Source organism: Somniosus microcephalus, chromosome 20 (genome assembly GCF_052327205.1).
Source record: "Somniosus microcephalus isolate GS21.2 chromosome 20, FLI_Smic_1.0, whole genome shotgun sequence".
In the NCBI taxonomy this organism is placed as follows: Eukaryota; Metazoa; Chordata; class Chondrichthyes; order Squaliformes; family Somniosidae; genus Somniosus; species Somniosus microcephalus.
Window position 1 is genome coordinate 59,654,876 of NC_141006.1, and position 16,793 is coordinate 59,671,668.

Genomic DNA, 16,793 nt, shown 5'->3' on the forward strand with positions numbered 1-16,793 from the left:
CGGTGCCGGGCTCTTTTGCCGGCACTCGCGATCTCTGATCGCGCTGGTGCAGGCCCCTCCCCCTTAAGAATGGGAGGAAGGCCTGCAGTACCACAGCGCGCCATACTGCAGCGTGTGGCGCTGTGGCACGTTGCGCTGCGATATTCAGTTTCAGCGCCCTAAGAGGGACGTGGAGCGCCTCGAGCCTCGCCCCGTGTCCCTCTTGGGGCGCTCAAGCTGAATTTCCGGCGGTTGCTACTGCTTCAAACGCTGCGCTAAATCCGGCGCCCAGGCGAGCTTGGCGCCCCGTTTGTGGCTCCACCCAATTTCTCCCCCTATGTTTCTAATTTATGATAACGACTTGGATTCAGAAGCAGCAAATTTGCAGACATGGCCAAATTAGGAGGTGCAATTTGAATCTCAGAAAGCAACTGGGGGGGGGGCGGAGAGAAAGAGAAAATTAGGCAAAATATGTAAGGAGGCAGATCAAATTTACGGAGGAAATTTTATACGGACGAGTGCGAAATAATAAGGCACACCATGGACGGTGTCAAAATAGCTAAAGGTATTGAGAAATCTCGTGGTTTTAATAGCCCAATGTGTCCAATCATGGCCCAACAATCAGCAAAGTAAATGGAATCAAGAACTAATGTTGCTGAAACAGTAGGGTAGAAGTCACCAAAAGTTCTGTTCAAATTGTACAGTGCTCTGGTCAGACTGAAGCTTACTGTGTCCAGTTCTGGTCACTGAAACACACGGGAGACATCCGGGCCCTGGCGATGGTGTTAACAAGACAGATGTTTGAGGAGACAGATGTTTGAGAAAAGACCGGGGGATCTTGAGCTTTTTTGACCTTGAGCGGAGGTGTATGGGTCACTTCTGTTACTTTTATGCTCGGCGTTGCGGACTGCTGTCAGTGCAACCTGTTGGAACCGTGTTTCTCTCACTCTCTCTCTCTCTCTCTCTCGCTGGCTTTGCTGTCAGTCTACTGAAAAGCCTGTGGCCTGACCTGCTCTGTTTTCTTTTTTGCCTTGTAGTCACTGGAGGCGGATCAGACTATTTTACTGAAGATGAAGAAGTTGGTTAAAGCCATCCACTCCTCTGGACTCTGTAAGTCACAAATTAGAACTATGTTGATGGGATCACATTCCAAACGTGTTGAATTTTGAGACCGTATGATTGACTAAAGCTGCACTTTGCAAGGGGAAATCCTTCCCTTGAGCAAACTGGGGATGGAAAGGAGAATTATGCGTGGATGATAATTATCTCTCAAGGAGTTTCTTGTGTGAAAACACTTCCAAAGAAAGGGGAGAGTGAGTAAATCTTTAGTGTTTCCCTTTTGCCTCATTGACTTGCCATTTTATTAAGCAAGGTGGGCAGTGAGCTGTTCTAATGTTTGAATGCATTTGAAGGATAACCCCTGGGTGAATTTTAACCTAGATAAATGTTCATCCTTGCCCCTCAATTCCTGTGTACATAGAGTACATCTTTTGACGTTATCTTTAGGCCTCAGCAGAACATTGGATGAAGGTTCTTTCTCTTTATCTATAATACCCACCACTGCTTATTGCTGTTAGCCATGGCTCGGTGGGCAGCACTCTCGCCTTTGCGTCAGAAGGTTGTGGGTTCAAGACCCACTCCAGAGGCCTGAGCACATAATATAGGCTCCGTGCCTTCTGTTGTCTAGGCCCTGAGCTCTGGAATTCCCTGCCTAAACCTCTCCACCACTCTCTCTCTCTCTCTCTCGTCCTTTAAGATGCTCCTTAAAACCTACCTCTTTGACCAAGGTTTTGGTCCTCTGCCCTAATTTCTCCTTATGTGGCTCGGTGTCAATTTTTTTGTTTTATAATACTCCTGTGAAGCGCCTTGGGATGTTTTACTGTGTTAAAGGCGCTATATAAATGCAAATTGTTGTTGTTGTAACATTCCTAGTGCAGTGCTGAGGGAGTGCTGCACTGTCGGAGGTGTTGTCTTTCGGATGAGACATTAAACCGAGGCCCCGTCTGCCCTCTCAGGTGGGCGTGAAAGATCCCATGGCACTATTTGAAGAAGAGCATGGGAGTTCTACCTGGCGTCCTACCAACGTTTATCCCTCGACCAACATTGCTTAAAAAAACAGATTACCTGGTCATTATCCCATTGCTGTTTGTGGGACCTTCTGTGTATAAATTTTCTGCCCCGTTTCCTACATTACAATAATAACTACACTTCAAAAGTACTTTATTGGCTGTAAAATGCTTTGGGACATCCTGAGGTCCTGAAAGGTGTTGTATTAATGCAAGTTCTTGTATCCCAGCAGAAATCCAAGAACCATGGAGGTTTACAAGCAGAGAAGGCGGCCATTTGGCCCATAGTGTCTGCCAGTTCTGTTTATCCCAGCTTTTCCCCTTAGCCCTGAATCTTTCTCTGCTTCAATTATTTATCCACATTTTCTTTTTTAATAGATGCAATCGCCTCTTCCTCAACTACTCGCTATGATAGAGCAGCCCATGGTCTAACAAACCTGCATCAAGAAATTGTTCCTAAACACTCTTCCATCTCCGCATAAACTGATGACCCCACATCACTGAGTCACCAGCTTCAGGAGATAACATATGGGGCTGAGGCAAAAGTGGGGATTCGAAGAATGTGAAATGAGGGAAACCCCTCTGGGTTCTTTATAAAAGCAATTACTCGCTGTCCACACAGAGTAAAAGGGAACGAGGACAAGGGGATTGGTAGGGAGTGGAAATCACACCGCCAAAGGGGAGAGGGTCGGGGTGGAAAAGAGCAACAATTGGATGAAAATCCGTTCACCGATAAGCCAATGCAAATGGCATTCCCACCAAGGATCAGATGATTGGCATCCCATCATTAGTTTCAGCTGCTTGGAGGGATTAGTCACATTTCTGACTGGCTACAGGCCTTACGGGTATCTGAAGTGAAGGGAAAACAACACATTTTTCCCCCATACAACACATGATGGGCCTCCTGCCTAGCGACCGCTTCATTTTTAGAAGAGAACTACACGAGGCTGAAGGAAATGGAACTTTTTCCCCAAGCCCCCAGAAAGAAGGCAGACACCAGCCTAGCCTACCCTCGCAAGGCCAGGACCACCACCACAAATTCTAATGGGGCGGGGAAGAGACTAGTTAGCCCCCAGGTCATTTGGAGTTTGTTTTAATGTCTTTTGGTCCTGATATTTTCAACAGGCAGTTTTGAAAATTCTGTTCAGTCCGTGCCAGGTCACTGCTAACAACAACAGCTTGCATTTATACAGCGCCATTAACATCGTAAAACGTCCCAAGGCGCTTCACAGGAGTGTTAACAAACAAAGTTTGACACCGAGCCACATAAGGAGATATTAGGACAGGTGACCAAAAGCTTGGTCAAAGAGGTAGGTTTTAAGGAGCATCTTAAAGGAGGGAGCAGAGGTTCAGGGAGGGAATTCCAGAGCTTGGGGCCGGGATGACTGAAGGCACGGCTGCCATTGGTGGAGCAATTTAAAATCAGGGATGTGGAAGAGTGCAGAGATTTAGGAGGGCTGGAGGAGGTTTGAATTCTTTTGGCATGGAGGTTTTGAAAGGGCTGTTCTTGAGAGTTCATGTCTTGCCTATGGATCAATCCTAAATTAAAACAGCAACACCTATTAGCATCAGCTGCATGGATATGTGCACATTAATGGGACCATCGATTTAAATGTTATCTGTTGGATTGTGGGAGCATATGAAATCCTCGCACTGTATAGGACTAGCCACCTATGGGCTGGTATAAAGATGGCTACGGCCATGGAAGGAATATTCATGTCACAGACTGAATCCTTCCACTACTGCACACTATTCTCCAAGGGAAGAGTGTGTAAAGATAAGAGAACAACTAGATTTCCATCCAGTCATTAAACCACCCCCCTCTAGATCACAGCCTTTCTGCAGAATGGAAAGCAATAAATAGGGGAAACCAAATGGTAAGTAACTAGTGGTGTTCCGCAGGGGTCAGTGCTGGGACCCCAACTCTTTACAATCTATATTAACGATTTGGAGGAAGGGACCGAGTGTAACATATCCAAGTTTGCCAACGATACAAAGATGGGAGGGAAAGCAGTGAGTGAGGAGGACATAAAAAACCTGCAAAAGGACATAGACAGGCTAAGTGAGTGGGCAGAGATTTGGCAGATGCAATATAATGTTGGAAAGTGTGAGGTTATGCACTTTGGCAGAAAAAATCAAAGAGCAAGTTATTATCTAAATGGAGAGAAACTGCAAAGTGCTACAGTAGAAAGGGATCTGGGGGTCCTGGTGCATGAAACACAAAAAGTTAGTATGCAGGTGCAGCAGGTGATCAGGAAGGCCAATGGAATCTTGGCTTTTATTGCAAGGGGGATGGAGTATAAAAACAGGGAAGTCTTGCTGCAGTTATACAGGGTACTGGTGAGGCCACACCTGGAATACTGCGTGCAGTTTTGGTTTCCATATTTAAGAAAAGATATACTTGCTCTCGAGGCGATTCAGAGAAGGTTCACTCGGTTGATTCCAGAGATGAGGGGGTTGACGTATGAGGAAAGGTTGAGTAGGTTGGGACTCTACTCATTGGAGTTCAGAAGAATGAGAGACGATCTTATCGAAACATATAAGATTGTGAGGGGGCTTGATCGGGTGGATGCGGTGAGGATGTTTCCACTGATGGGTGAGACTAGAACTAGGGGGCATAATCTTAGAATAAGGGGCTGCGCTTTCAAAACTGAGATGAGGAGAAACTTCTTCACTCAGAGGGTAGTAAATCTATGGAATTTGCTACCCCAGAGAGCTGTGGAAGCTGCAACATTAAATAAATTTAAAATGGAGATGGACAGTTTCCTAGCAGATAAGGGAATTAGGGGTTACGGGGAGAGGGCAGGGAAGTGGACGTGAGTCTAGGTTCAGATCAGCCATGATCCTATTGAATGGCAGAGCAGGCCCGAGGGGCCGTATGGCCTACTCCTGCTCCTATTTCTTATGTTCTTAATTACAGCCTCTCTCCTTACCGCAAGGCCCGAGGGGCTGAATGGCCTCCTCCTGCTCCTACTTCTTATGTTCTTAATTACAGCCTCTCTCCTTACCGCAAGTCTCGAGGGGCTGAATGGCCTCCTCCTGTTCCTATGGATTTGCCAAGGCTGGTGACTGAAGGTCTGATCAAAACCGGCTCTTCAAGGCCACCTGGCGTGGCTAATCACAGCAAGCTTTGGGCTGCCGAGACCCCTGTCTTGCAGCCACTAGTCCAAAGTCTTGGTGCAATATAGAAAAGAACTTTAAGCAAACTTGTATTTGCCTTGCTCAGCAATGTCTCAACGTGCTTGTACATTGAATTCCTTTAATAGTGCAGTAATTATTTTGCAGCCAAATGTCACGGATAACAATGAATGGAATCTGTTTTTGATGGCGTTGATTGGCCGGAGCAATGGGCGATCTCTTCGAATTGTTCCACAGGTTCTTTTGCATTCACTCAATCCACCAGAGCAGGGAGTTAGAGCCTCGATTTAACAGCATATTCAAAGGATGGCACTTCTAACAACTCCCTGGGCACTGCACTGGAGTGTCCGCCTAGGTTATGAACTCCAGTATCTGGAGAGAGATTCGAACCCACGACCATCTGACTCCGAGGCGAGCGTGCTACCCACTGAGACGAGTCACTGGTTGTAGTGCAGTCACATCCCAACCGCAATGTGGGAGTATCCTGTTTTATACTGTGACGGTGTTCAGGGGTGTTGGTATTGTTGATAATACGTAAACACTTATTTTGAATTAATTTTTTTTGTGGGGGCGGGGGGTTTATCATTTACATATTAAAATATTTTCCGACCAGTGTCCTTGATGGTCCAGTTGGTAAATGCACAGTGGTACTGAGAACCCTCCACCGAAGCTGGTGGAGAGGGCACGCTTGGAGACCCCCTGACACTGGGTGTTGACGCACTGTTCTACCATGGGGATTATCACAGGTGAGCCTGGCTATCCTGTGAAACTGCTTCTAATGAGAAGTCTCTTTTTTTCTTGTGTTGGTGTCCAGCACATGTGGAGAATGAAGAGCAGTACATTGAAGTTCTGGAGAGCTTTGGGAACCACCATCTATCTCAAAACAAGAACGAGTTGTCCACAGGCTTCCTGAACCTGGGCGTGTTCACGCGTGAAGTAACGGCACTCTTCAAGAACCTGGTAAGCTCGCTGAGCTCTCTATGACCACTGAGCTGTTCGAATGCTGTTGTCAGCATCAGGTTTTCACTAAGTCTCTGGAACATTGAAGTCCGGGGTCACAGGTTTATTAAACATATAGCACACATGCAATAGAACTTAAACATACACTTACAAGGTCGTACTTACAACCGCACCAGCTGAAGGGAATCCAAATGCGTTACAGTTCTGAGCTCAGTATCTTGGGCTTTTATGAATCCAAATACTAATTAGAGACTGCCAGTTTTTATACATTTCACTCAATCCCCTTTATGTGGCAATCCACACATTTCTGTATTACATAATTATATAAAAGTTAAAATGCAACTCCATACAAGGAGCATTTAATTGACCTTTCCTTATCGATAACTTTAATTTTCATTTAATGATCTCTTTTTCCGTTGAGCTAACTCAAATCGGTGTAATGCCATTGTTTCATTTTCTCATCTGCTGCTGAAACTCTGACCCATGCCCTTGTTACCACTAGACTGGACTATTCCAATGTGCTCCTGGTTGACCTCCCACCTTCCACCCTTCCGTAAAATTGAGCTCATCCCAAACTTTGCTGCCCGTATCCTAACTCGTACCAAGCCCCGTTCACCCAACACCCCCTGTGCTCGCTGAGCTGCACCGGCTCCCGGTCCGTCAGTGCCTCCATTTTAAAATCCTTTATCCTTGTTTTCAAATCCCTCCGTGGCCTTGCCCCTCCCTATCTCTGTAATCTCCTCCAGCCCTACAACCCTCCCAGATCTCTGCGCTCCTCCAATTCTGGCCTCTTGCGCTTCCCCGATTTTCATCGCTCCATCATTGGCGGCCGTGCCTTCAGCTGCCTGGGCCCTAAGCTCTGGAATTCCCTCCCTAAACCTCTCCGCCTCTCTCTCTCCTCCTTGAAGGCGCTCCTTAAAAACTACCTCTTTGACCAAGCTTTTGGTCACCTGTCCTAAAACCTTATGTGGTTTGATGTCAAATTTTGTTTGATAACACACCTGTGAAGTGCCTTGGGACATTTTACTACATTCAGGGCGCTATATAAAAGTAGTAGTAGTATGGCATGTCTTTAATTAAATCTCTTGTTGCTTCATCCTGAAACTGACCATTGCTTCAGTGTCAGTCCTGGCCCAACATCCCAGTGGTCAATACTCCAAACTGACCCAGACCACCTGCTTAATGTGCAAAGGCTAAAGGTTAACATTACTACAATATAAAGAGGAATCAATAATAGTCCAACATTAGTAGACTTCAGGACAGTCTGATTAACCCTTTCCTTACACTGTGGACTATCCTGTTAAATCAATGACCAACGAACAGAGCTGCCTGTGAGGGGTTCTTGGAGGTAAATGAGATAGGAAACCACATGGGAAGGTAAATTTGGGAAATTACTTTAAATTCCGAGTGTAGGAAAAGTGGACGCTGGATCAAAGTAGTAAAAGGCAAATCTGTGATTTGATGCAGAGTGATCAAGAGATGGAATGGATTCTGGATCGAGCAGTTGGGGTAAAAACTATTCCCTTTGCTTTTTGTGTTGGTGCTAATTTTACATTGAATTACATCGGATTTACAGCACAGAAACAGGCCATTGGGCCCAACTGGCCCATGTCGGTGTTTATGCTCCACACGAGCCTCTTCTCACCCTAACCTTCTATTCCTTTCTCCCTCGTGTACTAATCTAGCGTCCCCTTAAATCCCCTTATGCTATTCACCTCAACTACTACATGTGGTAGCGAGTTCCACATTCTCACCAACTCTCCGAGTAAATAAGTTTGTTTTCAATTCCTTATTGGATTTATTTGTGACAATCTTCCCCCCCCCCCCCCCCCCCCAACAAGTGGAGACATCTTCTCTACGTCTACCCTATCAAACCTCTTCATAATTTTAAAGACCTCTATCAGATCACCTCTCCGTCTTTTCTTTTCTAGAGAAAAGAGCCCCAGCCTGTTTGATCTTTCCTGATAGTTACAACCTCTCCGTTCTGGTATCTTCCTTGTAAATCTTTTTTGCACTTTCTTCAGTGCCTCTGTATCCTTTTTGTAATGTGGAGACCAGAACTGTGCACAGGACTCCCAAGTGTGGTCTAACCAAGGTTCTGTACAAGTTTCTGGTTTTGAATTCTATTCCTCTAGAAATGAACCCCAGTGCTTTTTTTTTGCGCTTTTTACGTCTTTATTAATCTACGTTGTCACATTTAATGATTTGCGAATCTGTACCACTAGATCCCTTTGCGCCTCTACCCCATTTAGACTCTTTTATTTTCCAAGGAGTAGGTGGCCTCCTTATTCTTCCTACTAAATGCACCACCTCACACATATCTATATTGCTCCCTCCTTGCTGACTCTGGAAATAGATTTTCTCTTATCAAGACCTTCTTGTTATCTTGTGCATCTATCAGATTCACTCTTGGCATTTCTTGTTCTAAATAGTCTCTCCTCCTATTTAAAACCCGTCGTTATCTTACTGGATCTCGTCCAGTTTCAGTGCCCAATTGTGTGAAGTTATCATTAGTTCAACCTGTGCTGTTTACAGGCTACATCCCTAATGTAGTCAGCTGGTGAACTCTAAACATCACAGTCCACCGATAATATATCTTTAAAGCACAATAGTGTCCTTCAGGTTTGGAAACAAAATGAGTCTTGTTTTCCACATTTAAAAAAAAAAAGAATCTTTTCGACTGTATTGCTTAAAACATGGGTCACGGTTGCTACAGCAACAGGCTTATATTTCCCTTTCATTGGAATGGCCAAACTATGACTGATCGCCCAGAAATGTCAGAGTGCAGCTTCCTCACAACATTTTTTTACACCATATTATTGTCCCCGTTGTTGGGGTTCTTAATGATCCACTAAAGAAAGATTAGAACTTACATTTATAAAGTGTCTTTCACCATCTCGGCACGTCCCAAAGCGCTTTACAGCCAACGAAGTGCTTTTGAAATGTGGTCACTGTTGTAATGTAGGAAACGCAGCAGCTAAAATTGCACACAGGAAAAACCCTACAAACAGCAGTGTGGTAATGAGCAGGTAATCTGTGTATGGTGATGTTGGTTGAGGGATAATAAAGATTAATAAAACAGCCAATCACATTTATTATCGTTGAATACAAAGCTTACAAATGACTGCTATTGTCAGCCTCTGAACTCCACCTTGCAGTCTTGCTCCTCCAGCCTGGGTCTAACTGGTTGCTTAATTGCAACGTTTGATACAGTGCTTATTGCGGTTATGGGATGTTCTGTAACCTATTGTACTTCAGCTGATCCATCATTATAATGGTAATTAGAAAACTGGGGATGGAAGGAGAACCACAATAAAGCTATTTTGTAACAATCTCTTTCTTTATTCCTCTTTTCCCCTTTTTGGATAGCTGGGCATGTTTGGTTAAGGAGGGGGAAAATTCTTGCAGCTGACTGCTGTTCAGTAACACCAGGCTGGAAAGTCCACCTGTGCGTCTCTCTAGTCAGGGTCAAATAACCTGAAAATATCCTAAGCAGAGTTTCTGACCCCACATCCTCTGTCACCAAGACTGCCTACTTCCACCTCCTGTACTATCGCCTGTCTCCGCCCCTGCCTCAGCCCATCTGCTGCTGAAACCCTCATCCAAGCTTTTATTGCCTCCAGACTGAACTATTCCGATGCGCTCCTTGCTGACTTCCCACCTGGCACCCTCCGTAAACTTGAGCTCATCCACAACTCTGCTTCCCGTATCCTAACTCGCACCAAGTCCCGTTCACCCATCACCCCTGTGCTCGCTGACCTACATTGGCTCCCGGTCCAGCAATACCTTGATTTTTAAAAAAATAAAAAAAATTCACAATTGTTTTCAAATCCCTGCATGGTCTCTCTCTAACCTCCTACAACCCTCCAAATTTCTGCGCTCCTCCAATTCTGTCCACTTGCGCACCCCAGATTTTAATCGCTCCACCATTGGTGGCCGTGCCTTCAGCTGCCTAGGCCCTAAGCTCTGGAATTCCCTCCCTAAACCTCCACCTCTCTACCTCTATCTCCTCCTTATAAGTCGCTCCTTAAAACCTACCTCTTTGACCAAGTTTTTGGTTACATGCCCTAATACCACCTTATGTGGCTCGGTGTCAAATTGTGTCTGATAACGCTCCTGTGAAACACCTTGGGATGATTTTACTACGTTAACGGCGCTATATAAATGCAAGTTGTCGCAGTGGGTTTGACAGTGATGTTCCCATGATCATGGTGATGATCATTGTGTACGCTCGTACATGAAGAACGGCCACTTGAATAAAGTGTTAACATACATGCAGCCAGCAACACTTTATGCCTTCGGTACGATGCGGTCTTTGAATTTTGTTTGGGTTCGATTTATATGCAAATATTTTTCTAGTGACATTTGCATAATTTTCCTTTCACATACCTGGTAAAACTCATTTTAGTGAAGTTATATTGCCAGAATGACCCAGAAAGTTAAAGGGGATTTCCAAAATGGTCTGAGGTAATTCTATCCATCCCTGCGTTCTTGATGGGGGTTTAACACGAGTATGCTTAAAGGCGATCTCGAAGTCTAAGTGAAAATGGGCTTCAATCTGAGTAGGCCTTGTCACATGGAAAGGTTTTAAAGGGGGGCTTGGATTTCATTTACCCCAGTGCACTGCTGAGGGAGTGCTGCACTGTCTGAAGTCCCGTTTTTCAGATGAGACGTTGAACCAAGGCCCCGTCTGCCCCCTCAGGTGGACGTAAAAGATCTCTCGGCACTATTTCGAAGAAGAGCAGGGGCGTTCTCCCGGTGTCCTGGGCCAATATTTAGCCCTCGACCGATATAATAATCACATTGCTGTTTGTGGGAGCTTGCTGTGCGCAAATTGGCTGTCGAGTTTCCTACATTACAGCCGTGACTACACTTCAAAAGTACTTCATTGGGTGTAAAGGGCTTTGGAACGTCCTGAGGTCATGAAAGGCGCTATATAAATGCAAGTCTTTCTTTTACGTCCAAGCCTTTTAACCCCTTCCTTTTGTCCCCAATCAGGCAGTGAAACCTTGTCTTGTTTGAAAACTTTTGTCCTTTTTCCATGAAGGATTTTAATGGTGCTGATTTATCTGTTTACAGACTCAAAACATGAACAACATCCTCTCCTTTCCACTGGACAGTCTGCTAAAGGGGGATTTGAAGGAAGGAAAAGGGGTAAAGTTACTTCTCTCTTTTTATCTGTCTTTGAAGATTTGTAACCTTAATACCTCTGTTCAGCCCAGGTGTGTAACTGAAGGTGGTGATGGTGTAGGAGAACATTGATTGTGTAGCTGGGAGACTTGATTTTTAGCTCTCATTCCGGTTGCATGACATCTGGCAAGTTTTATGGAATGACAATGATGTGGTTTATGGGATGCCTACATTGTTCACTCCCCTTTCTGCCCCTCTGCTTGTTGGGGAAGGCTGTGTAGAATAGAGGCGAGGAAAGATTTCTGCAGAGATTTGGTTATAAGTGAAATGTTTGCTTTTTCTGATTTGATACAACGTGAAATGCCATTAAGATTTGTTCTGCATGTCCGTGTGACCATATTGGGGGCTGCAGGGAATATCCAGCATACCTAGCCTTGGCAATCTGGGCCTTGAAGCCAAGGCAACTCGCGCCAATGAGCTAGGGTGGCCAACCCTCCAGGAATTGACTTGGAGTCTCCAGGAATTGAAGACTAATCTCTAGGTCACTCCCACGAGCAAACCCAGGAGAAAAATCATAGGGGGGGGGGGGGCAATAAATAAATTGTTTTCTTTTTTCATCTTCTTTGAAGACTTGTTTATTTAGTTACAAAAAATATTGCCGGAGGGGGAGAAAAGCCTGTTTGATTGACGGCCAAGCATCATCCAATCGGGTAATGAGTCTATTCGCTTTCCAATTGGCCGTGGGAAGCCGGGGCACCGCGAAGGTGGACGTGTTGGGCAACCAATGGTGGGAGTGGGGTACAGTTGGCGGTCATGTGAGGAAAATCTCCCGGAATACGTCCAATCTCCCGGAATACGTCTAATCAGAGTTGCTGCCCCCTACTATGTGAGCTAGTATATTTTGTTCGGATTGAATTTTGTGGGCCTGGAGGTTTGGAATGAGCCATTTTTAGCGTTGTCTCACTGGTGGGTAAATCCTAAATCAGGACGTGTAACGGGATTCCCCTTCAAATTCCTGCACCCCGCCCGGGTGCAATTCAAACTTTCTGCCCGCTTCAGCCTGGGAATTTCCAGGTTTAAATGTGGCCCCTTGTGAGGTTCAGTGGTTGTAAATAAGTGGCTCACAAGACTTGGAGTCTGCTGCTGTAAGTGTGATACTAACGGAGTGGTAGGTAGAGAACCTATTGGCCTGCCTTTATTGAATGGCACTGGAGGGTACCGCGCAGAATCGACTCCAGCGTTTATTTCTGCCCGCCCCTACATCTTGGATGCTGAGCCCAATTATATTGCAACCTACACTCCATCTCAGCTAAGCTAACTCAGCACAGACAAGAGGATTGACTGTGTGTGAGTGTGTGAGAACTGGATAAATTTGTTGCGAAATCGGGAGCCCCTTTTATGTTCTCCTATATATCCCTTTCACCCTGGCATCGCTGTATTGGAGTGAATCTGCAGCAGACTTGGCAGTGGTGTGCGAGGCGGATGCTGCCAGCCTTCGGATGGCACCTGGACTCTGTGTCTTCTGGAGTCACTCCAAGTACTGATGTGAAAGTGGTGTTATTCATACTCTGGGTTTACTTGAAACATGGCACCCTCCTTTAAAATAAAATGACATGAATAAGGCTTTGTACTTGGGCAGAATTCTGAAATGAGCTTGTTGCCTCTTTGATTTGAGTCACAGTCTGAGACGGAACAGTGTGCCTGTAATTCAACGGAATGTTTGACATCCCCTCATCGCTGGTTTGTCAGCTGTGCGGGCTTGCTGTTATATCATTGGAAACTGGCAACACAAATGGAAATTATATCTGTTTTAATATTTCAGCGAAAGCATGAATGGGGCATGGAACATTTTCCTCACACTTTCCACTCCTTTTGATGTCATTATTGAGGCCCTCCATGTCCAGTCTAATGTGTCCAAATGCTCCTTTTCCTCTGACCCGGCCATGTGCCTTAACCCCTAGCCTCCTATGAGTATCCCTTGTGAAATTTCCATTTGTACACCAGTAGTCCTGGTGATCTGTCTTGTGTGTACGGTTGTCAATTTGGTGTTGATGAATAGGCCAATCCATGTTGTGGATTCATGGCCACTAAGAAAGGAGTTGAGGTTGCCTAATCTCACATCTGTGTTGGGATCCTTTCAGCTGATGAGAGGGAGGGAGGGAGATAGATAGGGGGGGAAATTTTTAGTGCACCGAAAGAATTAGCACCCCGGTGCCCGAAATTCATTGGTAGCGCCCCAAGAGGGAGGCGGGGCGCTACTGGAAGCACCCCGCCTCCCTCTTGGGGTGCTGCCAGTGAATATCATGGCGCTGCGGCACATCGCGCCGCGGTACCTTATTAAAGGGGAGGGGCCTAGCTGGGCCACCAGGGTGTGGCGTGCCGTCAGAAGTGCCGGGCTCATGGAGCGTAGCCGGCATCCTGCGGGGGGGCTACACAGGAGGCCGGGAATGGCAACGGGGGCAGGTGCTGGCAGGTGGCCAGCAACAAAAATGGCCGCCCGGCACCTTCCCTTTAATTTGCGCTGCCCCGGCCGCAGGTAGGCCCCCCCTGACCCTGTCGGACATGGCGTTCGTCGGTAAGTCAGGGGGGCGCTACCGAAGATCGCAGCCGGGGCGCTGCGCAAGGCGATGACGTAGTCACCGGAGGCACAGTGCCACGGGGCGCTAATGGTTACCGCCGGCGCTAACCTCCCGCTGAATTTCGTGGGAGGTGTTGGCGCCACGCCCAGGCGCTAACTCGTTAGCGCCCTAATGGGAGGCGCAAATCAACCGAATTTTTCCCCCTTAGTCTCCTATTGAATTAATGCCCTCTTTTAGTCAGTCTGGATTGAATTGGAGTCCAAGGAACAACACACTGGTCCATCTCATAGAATCGTACAGCACAAAAGGAGGCCATTTAGCCCATCATGCCTGTCCCAGCTCTTTGATCTCCACCTGATTTAAAACTTGATTCCACGTATGTGGTATCTCGGGTGATGGGCTGTATCCTGAATGTAATGTCAATGATGTCAGCCTGTTCTCTGGAGAAAAGTTGTTGAGATAAAGTAGACTGAGAAGTGATTGTGCTTGCAAAGAGAGGAGTATTAAAAAGATGTGGTTAGCAATGTGATGTTATTGAGCCTGTTGCTGTGAATGCATTTATTCTGAGATTCTAATCTTTTTGTGTTGCCGCATTGTCTAACTGCGGTGTTTTCCGAGTGTGTGTTCGGGTGCTGAGCTTGAACACAGACTCCCCATTGAGTTATCTGGCTCATCCATTGCCTAATATTATTATTCCGTCCTGACCTCTGTGCTTTGTGGCTGTGCTCACAGAGAGAGAGAGAGAGAGAGAGAGAGAGAGAGAGGGGAGAGGAGAGAGAATGAGCTCCTTAACACTTCTACAGTCCACCCATTCCAATAGTCGCTGACTCTGGGTGGCAATCTCCAGTGTGGCAGATTTGCAACGTATTCAGCGGGGAAGTAAATTAAACTGGTCTTTATTCTCTATCTACAGGACCCGAAGAAACTCATTGAAAAAGCCTGGAAGGACTATGAAACTAAAGTGTAAGTACCAGCTCTCTAGAAGAAGCTGTTGATCAAGGAATGTATGAAGGTCCTTGGGTTAGCATTCTTCAACTGAGACTAACCCGAGGCCCTGTCTTGTGATTAGACATCCCATGTTGATATTCGAAGAGTAGGGCGTTCTCCTGGTCTCTTGACCAACATTCCTCCCTCAACTAATTCTACCAAAAATAAAACTGTTTAATTGATCATTCACCCCATTGCTGATGATGGGCTGCCTTGTATTAAGTCACTGTACTTGGAATCACAGAATCTTAAAGCACAGACAGACGCCATTCGGCCCCTTGTGCCTGTGTCGGCCCTTTTCGAAAGAGCTGTCCAATTAGCCCCACTCCCCCTACTCTTCCCCATTTCCCGGCAATTTTATCCCCTTCCAAATATTTATCCAATTCCCTTTTGAAATTTATTACTGAACCTGCTTCCACCGCCCTTTCAGGCACTGCATTCCAGATCATCATAACTCGCTGCGTAAAAAAAAATTCTCATCTCGTCTCTGGCTTTTTTGCCAATTATCTTAAATCTGTGTGCTCTGGTTACTGACCCTTCAGCGGAAACATTTTCTCCCTATTTACTCTATCAAAACACTTCATGATTTTGAACACCTCTATTAAATCTCCCTTCAAAACTTCTCTGCTCTAAAGAGAACAATCCCAGCTTCTCTAGTCTCTCCAGGTAACTGAAGTCCCGCATCCCGAGTACCATTCTTGTAAATCTTCTCTGCACCCTTTTCAAAGGTCTTCAATTATTTCAAAGTAATTTGTCATGTGCACTGCCTTAAGAACATAAGAACATAAGAAATGGGAGCAGGAGTAGGCCATTCGGCCCCTCGAGCCTGCTCCGCCATTCAATGAGATCATGGCTGACCTTTTGCCTCAACTCCGTTCACCGGGCCTATCGCCATATCCCTTGATGCCTTTACTAGTCAGAAATCTATCGACTTCTGTTTTGAATATACCCAATGACTGAGCCTCCACAGCCCTCTGGGGTAGAGAATTCCAAAGATTCACCACCCTCTGTGTGAAGAAATTTCTTCTCATCTCAGTCCTGAATGGCCCTCCCTTTATCCTGAGGCTGTGGCCCCTGGTTCTAGACTCCCCAGCCAATGGAAACATTCTCCCAGCATCCACCCTATCAAGCCCTGTAATTATTTTGTATGCTTCAATGAGATATCCTCTCATTCTTCTGAATTCAAAAGAATACAGGCCTAGTTTACTCATCTCTTCTCATACCACAGTCCTGCCATCCCAGGAATCAATCTCATGAACCTTCGTTGCACTCCCTCTATGGCAAGTATATCCTTCCTTAAGTAAGGAGACCAACATTGTACACAGTACTCCAGGTGTGGTCTCACCAAGGCCCTATATAATTGGAGTAAGACCTCTTTACTCCTTTACTCAAATCCTCTTGTAATGAAGGCCAGCATACCATTTGCCTTCCTAATGGCTTGCTGCACCTGCACATTCACTTTCAGTGACTCATGTAAAAGGACACCCAGGTCCCTTTTGAACATCTGCATTCCCTAATCTTTCACCATTTAGGAAATACTCTGCCTTTCTGTTTTTTCTACCAATGTGGATAACTTCACATTTATCCACATTATATTCCATCTGCCATGTTCTCGCCCACTCACTGAGCCTGTCGAGATCCCCTTGAAGCCTCTTCACATCCTCTTCACAACTGACACTACCACCTAGCTTTCTATCATCAGCAAATTTGGAAATGTTACTTTTAGCCCCTTCATCCAAATCATTGATATAGATTGTGAATAGCTGGGGCCCAAGCACCGATCCTTGCGGTATCCCACTAGTCACAGCCCGCCATCCTGAAAAAGACCAGTTTATCCCTACTCTTTGTTTTCTGTCTGTTAACCAATTCTCAATCCATGCTAGTATATTACCCCCAATTCCATGTGCCCAATTTTGTTCACCAATCTCTTGTGTGGGACCTTATCGAAGGCCTT

The 16,793-nt window shown here is 45.8% G+C and overlaps 1 protein-coding gene across 4 annotated transcripts in view; it reads left to right on the forward strand.

Annotated features, from left to right (window-relative positions):
* LOC147103322 (arf-GAP with SH3 domain, ANK repeat and PH domain-containing protein 2-like) overlaps nucleotides 1-16,793 on the forward strand; it is a 100,124-nt gene that overhangs the window by 26,330 nt on the left and 57,001 nt on the right. For all 4 annotated transcript variants that reach the window (XR_015072940.1, XM_085962806.1, XM_085962805.1 and 1 more), the window contains exons 2-5: nucleotides 1,017-1,089; nucleotides 5,998-6,143; nucleotides 11,223-11,297; nucleotides 14,766-14,815. Coding sequence is in view for 3 of the 4 variants with exons in the window: in XM_085962806.1 (XP_085818932.1) it covers nucleotides 1,017-1,089; nucleotides 5,998-6,143; nucleotides 11,223-11,297; nucleotides 14,766-14,815 (344 nt within the window). In the remaining variant the exon portion in view is untranslated. The remainder of the gene's footprint in view (nucleotides 1-1,016; nucleotides 1,090-5,997; nucleotides 6,144-11,222; nucleotides 11,298-14,765; nucleotides 14,816-16,793) is intronic.